The sequence below is a fragment of the Ctenopharyngodon idella genome, chromosome 13 (genome assembly GCF_019924925.1).
Source record: "Ctenopharyngodon idella isolate HZGC_01 chromosome 13, HZGC01, whole genome shotgun sequence".
NCBI classification, from domain to species: domain Eukaryota; kingdom Metazoa; phylum Chordata; class Actinopteri; order Cypriniformes; family Xenocyprididae; genus Ctenopharyngodon; species Ctenopharyngodon idella.
In genome coordinates this window covers 3,136,369-3,150,717 of record NC_067232.1, presented here as the reverse complement: position 1 = coordinate 3,150,717, position 14,349 = coordinate 3,136,369, and the positions used below count along the sequence as shown (strand labels likewise).

The 14,349-nt window shown below is 37.6% G+C and overlaps 2 protein-coding genes across 11 annotated transcripts in view; one reads left to right on the top strand and one right to left on the bottom strand.

Moving 5' to 3' along the window:
* Positions 1-5,975, top strand: part of mark3a (MAP/microtubule affinity-regulating kinase 3a) — a 35,162-nt gene extending 29,187 nt beyond the window's left edge. For 3 of the 10 annotated variants that reach the window (XM_051915920.1, XM_051915923.1, XM_051915922.1), the window contains one exon: positions 4,767-5,975. In XM_051915920.1, coding sequence (XP_051771880.1) covers positions 4,767-5,124 — 358 coding nt within the window. In that variant the 3' untranslated portion in view covers positions 5,125-5,975. Of the gene's footprint in view, positions 1-769; positions 880-1,466; positions 2,192-4,766 lie in introns of all 10 variants that reach the window. The other 7 variants (XR_007933052.1, XR_007933053.1, XM_051915924.1 and 4 more) reach the window with 4 other exon arrangements.
* A 1,025-nt stretch (positions 5,976-7,000) lies between these two features.
* ckba (creatine kinase, brain a) lies at positions 7,001-13,882 on the bottom strand. Its single transcript, XM_051915929.1, has 8 exons — positions 13,673-13,882; positions 12,293-12,497; positions 11,369-11,523; positions 11,035-11,167; positions 9,711-9,882; positions 9,210-9,333; positions 7,491-7,680; positions 7,001-7,382 (listed from the first exon to the last, which is right to left on the bottom strand). The coding sequence occupies exons 2-8, from the start codon at positions 12,483-12,485 to the stop codon at positions 7,204-7,206; spliced, it is 1,146 nt and encodes a 381-aa protein (XP_051771889.1). The 5' UTR covers positions 12,486-12,497; positions 13,673-13,882; the 3' UTR covers positions 7,001-7,203.
* Positions 13,883-14,349: the final 467 nt, after the last annotated feature.

The following is a 14,349-nucleotide window of genomic DNA, read 5'->3' as shown; positions in this document are numbered from 1 at the left end:
TGTATATCAAAAGTTTGGGGTCTGTAATATTGTTTAAAAATGTGTTTGAAAGAAGTCTCTTATGCTCAACAAGGCTACATTTATTTGATGGGAATTACAGTAAAAACTTGAATATCATTAATACAATTAAAAATTACACTTTTCAATTTGAACGTTTTTAAAATGTAATTTATTCCTGTGATGCTGAATTTTCAGCATCATTACTCCAGTCTTCACTCTTCAGTGTCACATGATCCTTCAGAAATCTTTCTAATATACTGATTTGCTGCTCAAGAAACATTTCTTATTATCAATGTTGAAAACAGTTCAGTACTGCTTAATATTTTTGTCGAAACCATGATACACAGAACACCGTTTATTTTAAATAGAGTATTTTGATCAGTTTAATTCAGCCTTACTACCCCTAAACTTTTGAACAGTAATATATAGACAGAAGTCTATAAGAGCATATGGTCACATCCTAAAGCAGGGTTCTGGTGGGAGGAGCCTGTGCTGGCTCATAGAGAGGATTGTAAGTAAACCGCACTGTAAGCTGCAGCAGACTCCATGTTGAATGACCTTCAGGAGTCACCTTCAGATGATCAGATTTGTGTCATAGAATATAACTGAACAGATCACACACATTCTCTAATAAACTTCTAACAATACGAAATGCTCTATTAATGTTGAAACTGTCTCAATCTATCCCTCTCTTCCCTGTGTTTCCTTCCTCCCTTCCTTCCTTCCTCCCCTCCCTTTATCTCTTTCTCTGTCTGCCTTCCTCCCCCAGGGTCACTCTTGACCCGAGCAAACGGCAGTCTGCCGTCAAATCAGGGCCGGCTGCCCCCTCTGTGCCCCCCACCCTCACAGTCCCCTCCAACCCTGCGGCAAAGACTCTTAGTAAGTCTGCGCTCCACTCGTTTACATTCTTATTCTTCCTCTTTCTTTTTCATCCCCCTCTCCTCCAGCCTCCCCTTTCCACCACACCACAGGGTTCCCACAGCATGGAAATTCACAAAATGTTAAAGTGGTGTTTTTCGGGACTGGAAATGTGAATATAATGTTTATTATAGAAACACTTTACATATAAACACTAGTGTATATATATATTATACACACACACACATATATATATATATTGCAAAGTATATATTTTGTAATATTTTAATTATTTATATTTCTCAGTAGTTATGCTCTGCTCAAAAACATTTCAACCCATATTGATGTCCACAATATAAACACATTTGAAACGACTCTTGCCATTATGTCAGTCAAACCAATTCTCAAATGGGTCTAAATTACTCATCAGTGAGTCACTCAAATCAGTTTTCATTAGTGAATTTAAATGAATTCCGTAAATTCATTGGCCTGAAGGAGTGGGAACCCTGTCTCTAAACATGTGGCTCTGTAATGGCTATTTGTTTTATCTGCGTCCACCAGTTTAATTTCTTTCTTTTTGTCGGCTTTGAACTGCTCTTTTCTTCCAGATTCAGCAGCTCTGGCAATAGGCAGTTGTAAGAATTCGCAGATGAAGAGTGTCTAGAGTAAGGGCTCGTTTAAACGCACAAACAACTGCTACAACTACACATTGTGTTTAATGGAGAGCGAAAGGCTGTGTGTGTGAGAGAGAAAGCGAACGACTGTTTTGTCTGTTGATTTTAGTCCGAAACGATGAGGTATATCCGACACGCACCCTCTCGCATGCGAAGAGCACAGTATATAGTGTATGTATAGACACGTCCTCTATATCTGTATATGCGTCTGATCACAGCCAATGTCTCGCATCCAGCGCTCAGAATAGGCTTTTACCCATCATGCACTCTTTCAGTGAACCTCTAGATGTATATTGTTCTTTGAAGGAAGCAGCATGGCAGTTCAAATGAGTGCATGGTGAAAAACTACCATATATATTCAGGTGTTGATTGTAAGAGTCTCGTATAAGTTGTTTTTGTGTTTGTCTGATCCAACATACTGGTGACAGTCTTTGTGGGAGGTTAACTTTTTGCTTACCTTTTTTTTGCTGTCTCTTTCAGTCTCTTTCTCTCTATCTATCTCATTGTGTGTAGTGATTGCTCTAAAATGACTAAAAATGATTTCCTTTTTCTCTCTGTCCATTCCTTTTTGCTGCATTATGATATGTAACCTTTCGACAAATTAACAATAAAAGAGTCTCAACCGAGTTTGAGAGAAGCGGGAGATTTGAGGGCTCAAGGTGAGGTGTCAGTGACTTTGGAAACCCTTATTTCCTCTCCTGGCTCATTATTTTAGTGTGTTGTGGATGTATACTTTGTCTCCCATTGTATGAGATATCAGAGTGTATATTAGTGTAGTGTGTACAGCACACGGGACATTAGTCTGCTTTATTAATGAGTGTTTAAATTATGTATTTTGTTTGTTTTGTTTTCCCCCTCCATTTACATTGGGGCTGGGCGATATTTAATATTGAATATTCACATTGGTTTAGCTGATTATATGAAATGAACACTAGCTATGTTTCCATCCACCTATTTTTAAGGGCTGTTTACACGACACTGTTTTCAACTAAAAACGGACAACTTTATGCGTTTTGGCCGTTCAATTACACAACAATGGCATTTTGGTGGCCTGAAAACGGGTTTCAAAGTGCAAGTATTTGAAAATGATAGCGTTGTCATCTCCGTGTAAACTGCAAAAATGCGAATCTGTGAAAACGGTGACGTCATGCACATGTATATTACGTGTTTAGTCTATCCACCTTATTTTTCAACGTGTTTTCTGTGAATGTGCGAGACTTCCGATTTATTAGCCGCTATAGCGAAGTAACAAGAAAAAACATTCCCTTTTTTAGTACGTCGTTCCTTGTCGTGTAAACGCACCCTTATGCGTATTTTGGGATAATGCATAAAAATTTGCTGGATGGAAACTGCAAGATGTGCATAAATCGTTTGAGTCAGATACACCTGTGCATAAACTACGACAGAAACACATTTACCAAATAAATTCCGAGTTTCGCATCAAAAAAATCACATGACTCTGCATGATGGGACGGCATAACTGGACTAACCAGTGGACCGATCTTTCTGCACAGCATCTGAAATGCTGTTTTGGTTGTTCATTGCGTGTTTATTGCATTTCGTCTGCACTGCTATTATATATTAAAAATTATTATATACAGTGGCTTCTCCTATTTTTTATTTTTTTTTTTTTTTAAGTGATATTTAGTGCCAGTTTATCAGGAAGTGATGATTTTGTTCTCTTTGACTCACTGGATGGAAACTGCTTTATTCGCAAACGTTTTATGCAATATTCCAATTTTGCGCATAAGTTAAATTTTCAACTTTGAATGGAAACATAGCTATTGATTATCAAAATGATTTTAATGCACTTTATTTGGCCAGAGAGCATCATTAGACTAGTTTTGCAGAGTGAAATAATTCCCTAGTTTTGAATGTTAAAATTTGGTAATAGCATCTCTGATATATATACAATATCCGGTAACGCTTTAGTATGGGGAACACATATTCACTATTAACTATGACTTTTCCCTCAATAAACTCCTAATTTACTGCTTATTAATAGTTAGTAAGGTGGTAGTTGTAGTGGTTAAGTTCAGCTATTGGGTAGGATTAAAGAATTAGTTCACTTTCAAATGAAAATTAGCCCAAGCTTTACTCACCCTCAAGCCATCCTAGGTGTATATGACTTTCTACTTTCGGATGAACACAATCGGAGATATATTACTAAATATCCTGACACATCCGAGCTTTATAATGGCAGTATGATCTGAAGAAAGTACATACATCCACATCCATCCATCATAAACATACTTCACACGGCTCCAGCCTTCTGAAGAGAAGTGATGCGTTTGTGTAAAAAAAAAAAAAAAAAAAAAAAAACTAAATCCATATTTAACAAGTTATGAAGTAAAATATCTAGCTTCTGCCAGACCGCCTTCCGTATTCAACTTACGAAGAAAGTGTAAAACTCTAGCAGTTAAAAAAGTTTACGCTACGTCCTACACCTTCCCTATTCAACTTACGGAAAAAGCTTAACTGACGCAGCGCCAGTTTCTTTTTTTTTTTTTTTCGTAATTTGAATCCAGCTCACTGCCATTATAAAGCTCGGATCCGTCAGGATATTTATTAAGATAACTCCGATTGTGTTCATCAGAAAGAAAGTCATATACACCTAGGATGGCTTGAGCGTGTGTAAAGCTTGGGCTAATTTTCATTTGAAAGTGAACTAATCCTTTAAGGGATGTAGAATATGGTCATGCAGAATAAGGCATTAATAAGTGCTTTATAAGTACTCATAAACAGCCAATATGCAAGCTAATAAGCAACTAATTAAAAGTGAAAATTGTTCCCCATACTGAAATGTTACCAAATATCCATAGCAAATATGGCATGTTGATGAGTTTGAGTTCAATTTATTTCTGTGAATCAGTCCAAACTGTTTATTTGATTCATTACTTACTAATTCAACAATTAATCAGTTTTGACTGAAGTGCCAGTGTGAGTTTGGTGGTGTGTTTTGAAATATTAACACGTTGAAATATGTCGACTTGCCCAGCCCTAATTTATGCTATATAGCATTAAAAAAAAGAGCTGCTTCTGTGCATGCCTTAGTCTGCTGTGCATTTGATTTGCCATTAATTCCCATGTGTGCTGATAACCCATGCATGCATCTGCTGCAGTGATTCTTCACTACCATTTTGTATAAGTAAACTCAGTATATGAATTGTTCTTTATCCGTTGGCCTAACCTTGCCTTTCTCTCTTTCTATTCCCGTTCCGCTCTGTCACGCAGTCGCCATGTATCTGGGGATCAGCAGAAAGATGAAGGGAAAGATGGAAAAGACGGGAAACCCCGCTCTCTCCGTTTCACCTGGAGTATGAACACCACCAGCACCATGGAGCCAGCCGACATCATAAATGAGATCCGCAAAGTTTTGGACAACAACAGCTGCAGTTACCAGCAGCGCGAACGCTTTCTGCTTCTCTGTTCCCATGGGGACACCCGCACCGACAGCCTCGTCCAATGGGAGATGGAGGTTTGCAAACTGCCCCGGCTCTCACTTAATGGTGTCCGTTTTAAGAGGATATCTGGCAACTCCATCGCGTTTAAAAACATTGCTTCCAAAGTTGCAGGCGAACTCAAGCTATGAATATCTTTAATCTTACTACATAGAGGAATTTATGAAATGGTTCAATTCAATATAGACAAACAAATTAAGGTGTACAATCGTAAAGTAGCAGTTTCCAAAAGTTTTTTTTTTTTTTTTTTTAAATAAACCACTTACATGTATTTGAAAAAATGTATATACTGTAACATTGCTTAAAGCAATAATTTCTTTAACATCGGTCACACAATTATCGTATTATCGTTAAATGCTGTAAAAAAAGAAGAGGTTTGAACCTTTCAGTGTTACGATTGTATGCACCACTGAGAATGTTCAGCGAGGAACCAACTCATTGCCATCACCATCATTTCAGACTGATGAGTTGAATCTGATCATTCAGGAAATGGACACTAGATGGAGATTTGTGAGGTTTGTTTTATTTTAGCTTTTTAACGGGCACTATTCTGTGGTGGTTTTAAGTATTGCGTGTTTTGGGCGGCTCTTGTGTAAAGGGTGCACCCGAATCTTGACTTGCTTAAGACTTTTTGAAAATTTGCTCTGCACCTCTGTGTATTGAAGGTGCTCGTCTGTGAAAACGGCTGCAGTAAACCTGATTTGAGCTCAGTTTCACTGTTTGAATGTTATTAAGAGCAACATTTAGATGTTTTATAATTTATTTCACGTTATTGCCCACTCAAGTGTATTTTTTGTGTAAATATTGTACTTTATGCGGTAATTACACATTTTCATACTGTTTTGTTGGACTTCTTTTGAAACCAAGAGGGCATCTTGTAATCTCTTTCACTTATAAGACTCACCACAGATTCAATTAAACTATCTGTAACTCGTCACAGTGTTCCTTGCAGAGATCTAATACAGCTACAAAACGATCTCAATATTTGTATGCCTCTTTTTTTATCTTTACTCTTTTTTTTTTTTTTTTCTTTTTTTTTTTTTTTTTTCTCTGATTCTTTGTATCACATGAGCTGCAGGTCAACAACTTGGACATCTTTATGCAAAGAAACTGGTAGGAGTTTCAAAAGTGGCAGGTCGAATTATTTATTTATTTTTTATAAACAAGTCTTTTATGCTCAAAGGCTGCACTTATTTTATCTTATACAGTAAAAACTGTAATATTGTAAAATAGTATTACAACTTAAAATATATTACAATAGAAAACAGTTCATTTAAAAATATAAATTATTCTTGTGATGGTAAGGCTGAATTTTCAGCATCATTACATTTACATCATTAGTCTTCAGTATCACATGATCCTTCAGAAATCGTTCTAATATGGTGATTTGGTGTTTAAGCAACATTTCTTATTATTAATATTGAAAACTTAATTGGAAATTTAATGCATCTTTGCTGAATAGAAGTACTTATCCCAAATGTTTGAACTATGGTGTTTGTGAGTATATATGTATGGCAACACTTTAGTTTAGGGTCCAATTCTCACTAATAACTAGTTGCTTATAATAAGCATGCATATTACTAGTATATTGGCTGTTTATTAGTACTTATAAAGCATGTATTAATGCCTTATTCTGCATGATCATATTCTACATCCCATAATCCTACCCAATACTTAAACTTAACTACCTTATTAACTATTAATAATCAGTAATTAGGAGTTTGAGGCAAAAGTCGTAGTTAATAGTTAGAATTGGACCATAATTTAAAGTGTGATCATATGTATATACACACACACTTGTGTTATGTATATATTTCTAATCGTTTTCAGTTCTCATTAGGTAGAAACTACAGTTTTTGAGTGTGATTTCTATAAAAAATTTCTAAAAATCCTTGAATAATTCTTAAATCATGAATAACTGTAAAACTGAACAGGTAAAAGTTAAATTAATGTAGGAACCCTGGAATTGTCAAGAGGACAGAACAGGGAATAAAGACAAAAAGCAGGTGAACACGAGCCAAATTTTATTTTCAGATATTCTCATCCATGTTTTGCCCTGAGACATATGTATTTGTAACAAGAACTCACCAGAGCAGAGACAAAGGACTCTTAAATAAAACATGTCTTTCAAGAACAAGTCAACAAACATTCAGTTAATCAGTTAACAAAGGTGTGGGGAGGTGGAGAGAGAAGAATGTGTGAAGTGCAGTCTACTTTTGGGCAGGCATGAGGTCCTCAATGGACTGGCCTTTCTCCAGCCGTTTCTCCATCTCTATCAGCAGTTTGACTCCATCCACCACCATCTGCATCAGCTCCACCTCAGAGAAGCCCAGGCGGTCAGCGTTGGAGATGTCAAAAACACCACCCACGGCTGCAGTGTCCACACCACCTAATAAACAGAGGCACCACTTTCTTATTGCCATCAGTTTACACGCTGTATTTCTGTTCACAATACTCCGTAATAGTAATGTGCTGTTAAATTTTCTCCAGTTCCTACCTGTTCCACGTTTCTGCAGCCTCAGTCTCTTAAGGACCTCTTCAAACTGGCGGTACTTGCTGAGGTTAGGCAGTTTGACATGCACTCCTGCACGCAGGCCTGTGCCGAGGTTGGATGGGCAGGTGAGGACGTAGCCAAGGTGCTCATTCCACATGAACGCGTGACCCTTGTTTTTGAACAACTCCTCAATCTGAAAGAACAAACAGTGTTTTTTGCAGCTCTGTTCAAGCTATTGAATATCTAAAATCATTTAATTTGCAAGATAAAGCAAATTTATGAGGAAGAACTTTCAGGATAATTAAAATATCTGTAATTAGAATATTTCAATAAAAGATGCTAAATCCAGTTTTAATAATCGTACTAATTCTGTGAGAACAGGGAAAGGGAAGTCCATACCATAAAAATAACAATAGTGACACTGAGCAATGATATGTGGCCTATTTCACAAAGCCGGTTTTAGCGGTTATCCTGGTAAGTTTGAGTTTAGTTTGAACAAACTGGTTTTTGGGATTGAAGATGATGGGTTGGTTTGTAGCGGTGTTCATCACCTGCTAAACCTGCTCCGGAGCAGGTTTTATTCTGAGTAAAGGCCAGTTGTTCAAAAGTAATCTGATCGGATTTCGGCTATCAGATTGGAGCAAATCTTGAAAATGGGTTGTTCAAAAGAAGAAGAAAAAAGAAAAAAAAAAAAAAAAAAAGATTTTGAAATCAGATTAGATTACAAAATCCAATCTTGGTTTTGATCTGGATCAAATCATCAGTTTGTGGTGTTCAAAACTTTAGTAAGATTGGGATCTCTTTGATCCAAAAAAAAAAAAAAAAAAAAAAAAAAAATCAGGATTGTACTGATCCCAGCAGAAGGGTGGATTTCAAGAACAATGTAATAATTTGTTACAACTGTTAAAGCAATAAATTAGAAGTGGACTTTAAGCCTTTCATGTTTTTTATTACTGTTTGTAAACTACATTGGCAAAATCATTAGAGATTAAACCGTCAATTTCTTGGCGAGTGAACAAGGTTTCTCGGGTGAATGCTACGCAAAACTTTTCTGAGAGAACACGAAAGCAGTGAAATATTTCAGGGGCTAATATCTGGAGTAATCCAGATTTGGTAAGATGAAAATGTGTGTATCTGGATCACGGTGATCCAATACAATTTTGCTTTGAAAAACTGGTACAAAAGTAAGATGGATTACCTGATGCTGGATAGCAGGATCCAAATCCAGATCATTCTGGGGTGCGTTTCCCAAAGCGAACTATGGTCGCAAGTTCCGTCGTTACCAATAAAGTTCAATGGGACTTACGACCATAGTTGACCAACAATAATTTCGGGAAATGCACCCCTGATCCAGATTAACTAACACCGTCTCTACACCAGATGCAACTTTTTTTGCGTCGCGCCACAACAGCTAAAAGCTGTCTACATTGAATGCGACAAGACGACTGTTGGAAAGCACTTGGACTACGTCAGAAATAGAATAGGAATCCGTTTACTGACGGGAATTTGTCGCGTTGAGTCACGCCGTGCCGCATCCAGTGTAGGCAATATCATAGATTATAATGGGTTCTATTGTCTTTTGACACGTTGTGTCGAGCTGCTTGTGTCCGGTGTAGTCACGGTGTAATACAACACTAATAACATTAATATAGTTATCATTCCTGGTGAGAACGGGCCTTTAGGATCACATGCATGACTTGTAGCATCACAGTGATGTAATACCTTAGTGAGACCTGTGCAGAAACGGGTGAAGACCTCTTTCATGTTGCCACCTTTCTGCATGGAGATGACACGCAGGTGGTCCTCCTCATTCACCCACACAAGGAATGTCTTGTTATCATTGTGCCTGGAGACAAGGAGAAAATGAGTGAGGGAATGTCTTCGAAGTCCAGCACAAAAATGCAATGCTTTCCCAGTAAAGAACGCTGCCAGAGTATGGTGTCTGATATATAAATATAAAAACTGGATACAGAAAAGTGTATCTGGTCAAAAAGAAAAAGAAATAGTGTATCTGACCGTGATCTAAACTGTAGAACTAGAATAAATTCTAGGAATTATCAAAAATTGTTTCAATTTTCTCAGCACATTTGATGCTGTGTGGTTTTAGTGTAAGATTGCTGGTGCTGTCTGTATCTGTAGGATCTGGAACAAGCTGACAGGAAGTAGGTTCTCCTCAACAAAAGTAGCACAAGCAGTGCATTAAGGACAGTCCAGAACACTGACCAGATGCCCCTGGCATCAGGCCAATCACGAGCCATCCCTGAGGCCAGCAGCAGGGGAGATACAGGCTTGTCGAACAGGAAATGGTCATCAATGAGCTGCTGCTGCTCGGCCTCTGTCATGTTCTTCAGAGCGTAGTATTTTCCTTTGAGATCCCCAGTCAGGGCACCCAGAGCTACAGCAGACAGATCAACAAATCTGTGAGTTATCTTATCGTAACACTTTATTTTACAGCGTCATTGTTACATATGTTACATGTAGTTACTCCAGTAATAAACTATAAATTATGCATAATTTACATGCAATTAACCCTAAACCAAACCAAACCCTAATCCTAAAGTAAGTACATGTAGTTACTTAATATTACTCTGCAATGTAAAATTACAGTGTAACAAAGACACCTTAAAATAAAAAGTGTAACCATCTTATATAAAAATAAAGAAACATTATGATAGAGTACAGACTAAAATGTCTAAGAAAGGAGTATTTATCTTGGTCCAATCACACATGATGATACTCATCACCACTAGAGGGAGACACATGACCAAGTTTCAGGAAAATAAGTGCTGTATCCCAATTCGCCATGTTATGCTATAAAAGTATGTACTTTGTGAAGAAAAAGTACATACTTTTGAGTGTGCAGCAGAAGATTTGGGACGTACTACTACATCATAACTGTGTCTTTATCGAACCACGTTGTCACACAGTTACATGCATCCGGTCACAGTAAACCCACATGTCAATCATCTTTTCACAGTTAACATTCTCATATACACACTATATTTCAGTTAATTACGCTACTTAATTCTTCCTACCATATTGGAGAGAAAAGAAGCATCACGTTGATCTGTCAGTCGTGAGTCTTTTATACAGAAAACTCTCCTCATGTTTTTGCATGATGCAAACGGCCAAACATATTTTTAGAAAAGTTCACACTGTTGCTGCAGAAGAAATTATTTTTCATCAGGTTAGATAATGATTATTAAAAATCACTCAAACCCCTTTATATAAACCTTGACTTAATTATCGTTTTATTTAGTTTTAGTTTTATTTAACTATAATAACCCTGGTATGTAGTTGGACTGAACCGAATCCTCCAAAGCTCAATGGGTTGTAGGCAATAACATCCATTAAAGTGTGCATAGACTTTCCACCTCAAATAGTAGACCATCCAAGTACCTTAACTGTTACTAATTTCGACATACTACGGTTTGGGACACACTAATTATAATTTCAAATACTATTTTAGGATGGATAGTAAGCATATTGGGATGCAGCACATCTTTTCATGTTTCAAATAAACCGATGTGGCGCTGCAGTGATGTACCTTCCACAGAGAGCTTCTCAACGGCTCTTCTCTCTCCACGACTGCAGTGGGGCGGCAGACAGAATCCACGGATGCTCCTGCCTGTTCTGACACGAGAGCTCAGCACGTAATTGGAGTCCAGGTCATCACCACCCTGCATGAGCAGAAAGTTTTAATCTTTGGAATAAGCAGTATCACAGTATCAATGATCAATGAAAGTAAGTGGGGTCTAATGTTGTTTTGCACAAAAACATTCTTTAAAACATCTTTTTTTGTGTGTGTGTTTGGAATAACATGAGGGTGAGTAAATATTGTCAGAATTATTTTGGGGTGATTTATCCCTTCAACTTCATACCTTGAGGTTACTGGGGTTGAGGTCAGTCTTGTGTTTGTCTGTAGGCTTGTATCCTCCATGTCTGTCCTGAATAATAGGGTCCAGCAGCTCCTTAAACACCTCATAGGTCTCCTCATCCCCAGCCACACAACCCACAGTCAAAATGAAGGGGTGGCCTGAGATTGGAAACAGATCCATGTACACAAATTATGAGCCATGCACCTCAGAGGCCTGGCACTTTTAACCACAAAAAAAAAAATCCATGCTAAACATCAAGTGCTTTCTATTAGGACTATCTAAACCCTGACCCTGAGCCCTGACAGACTATGCATATTCTTTTACCAGGATTATCTACGCCAGTCTGAATGACGTTATCTATGGTGAAGCCGTTGGGTGTGCAGCGCTGACGGAGGCGTTTGTACATGTCCAGAGTGAGGACTTTGGCCATATGGTTGTTGTGCTCTGTGAGGTCTGGATACTCTTCCTCAGCTGGCCGCTGCTTGATGGTCAGCCTGGCTAGTTTAGCATTGCTAAATAAATACAACAACACATGGGGTGTAAAAATACCACATTCTGCTGCCGAAGGACGAAGTCACCTGTTGTGTTCTGAATGGGTTAGCACCATTTGTCATACCAAATACTCTGTGTTCATGACCTGTTTCAAATCTTTCATATAGCCTTGTATACAGCATATGGCAGCTAGAATTGTATTTTCTATGCCATTGAATTTTGCACAGGCAGGTTGGTCTTATCTATACAGGAAATGTTTTATTAGATGCCCTCTGCACTAAAACAAGGAGTCAGCAAGGTCACTGTCTAATACGCAATGATAATCACACTTCATTTCTTTCTAATTGTATTGTCAAAGCTTGCAATACACCCATATGTTCAAAAAGCGCACGAGAGGTGGTCTTTGGAGGACTTTGAGTTGCTTTGGGTCTTTACCTGGATTATCTACCCCGGTCTGGATTACATCATCCAGTGTAAACCCGCTGGGTGTCTGTTTGGAGCGCAACTTCTCATACAGCGCTGGCGTGAGGACCTTGGCCATATAGTTGTTGTGCTTGCTGAGGTCAGGGTATTCCTGCTCACAGGAGTTGCTCATCTTCAACTGGTTGTGACTGTTCCCAAAAGGCATGGCTGCTGTTCTCTGAGCGCGGTGGGAATGGGATGGAAAATAACTGTGGTTACACTGAATGTGAAATAAAGCCAAGAGGTTCAACACTAACCTCCATCCTGACATTTGAATAAATCTGGAAAAAGACTTGGCTTTTCATGGAGAAATATGCATACAGTTGAACATGTATCGATACAAGATGGAAACTGTTCTAGATACTACCTACTTTTATGCACGTGATTAGTGTTATATTTCTACAAAAGTAAAAAAAAAAAAAAAAAAAGTCAAATGATGAATATGACCAATATGGTTCCACACAGAAATACTGTGGGAAACCTTAGGAATCCCTTTTTCTACAGAGACGTCGTAGTAAAATAATAAAATAATTTGTACAAATATTCACTAAAAAATACTGTAAAAATTTGTAACAATTGTAAATATAATGTAAAATGTTGCACTACTATTTAGCGGTGCCAAAATGTCTCAAATGAATCTATAGCGTGACGAATGACTCGTATGAACCGATTCTTTTTAGTGAATCAAATACATAAAGCGCGGCCAGTGAAGAACGATGCCCGAATGATTCTTTATAGTGAATCAAAAACGAATCAGTCGGAGGGGTTACAGAAAGAATTAATCTGGTTTATAAATGAACCGAAAGTAACTTTTGTCATGTCCGACTGGAAATAAACCAAGAACTGTTACTTTTTATGCTGATAAAAAATTATTAAAAAGTCTATGTACCTGTAAATCGGTATTTGAAACTCTTTTAAATGAATTTCTGATTTGTTATATATATGTTGAAACCATCTCAACAGACTGTAAATGTAATTTCCTTCTCGTCAGATGATTCATGTCTATATCTAGTCACTGAAATGCACAAACTTTCGCATTTCGATGATGCTATCGATGACTTAAACTGGGCGTCCACTGGACGGCACCACTTCAACTAAAGAAAGAAAGGTTGAGCTGTCATGGTCTGAATATGAGCCGCTTTCTTTCACAAGAAGCCTAAAATGTTCAGAAAAAGCATGATAGAAGACCTCCACAATGCACTAAAATGCAAGTCTTACTCAAAAGGCTCATTCAGAACCTTTTAAAAGCGACATTTATAGCGTAGTTACTTTTTCCAAATACAAATTAAATTGCGATCTTGCTTAAGCTCTTACTTTAACAAGAGAGATGAAAACTTCTTAATGAAGCCTTACCGTGGGTTGTGGGTTGCTAGAACTAGAGGAAGACTGGGCTGAGACAAAGATCCCTATTTTTACGGTAGAGTATGAACTGTACGTGGCGTCTGTCTGTTCTCCAGCACAAGATAATGATGGAGCGATTGTTTTATAGTACAGGAAAGCCGCTCCTATTGGCTGCTATTTGCAGTCCATTCATCCCATTGGAAGAACTTGTCTGGAATAGTTTGACTGCTCTCAACAAATATGTAATATATAAAATGTGCAAAAATGTATGTCTAATTTATATCCTGGTCAGGTGATTCCCATGTAGTAGTTGACTTGGAAAGTGTTTGATTTTGCATGATTAAACCTGTGTAAAAAAAAACCCAAAAACGACTTATATTGGGATTGGGAATGTCAATAAATTAATATGTAATAGATTTATTTTTAAAAAGAAAACAACATAATGTATAATGTGTGCAAGTCTTATACATTTGTGTGGATGACACTCGGAATATGTTGCTTTGTGAGACCCACAGCATTGATTGTTTTTGCTTAAATTTGACTTTAATATGCATTATAATGCTAAAATGATATACACAATCTGACTTAACAGTAACATTTCTGGTTTGAAATGATACTTTAGCCTTATGACTAGGGTTGTGGGCTAGGAAACACCATCCTGGTGAATCTAAACCACCACGCAAATATCT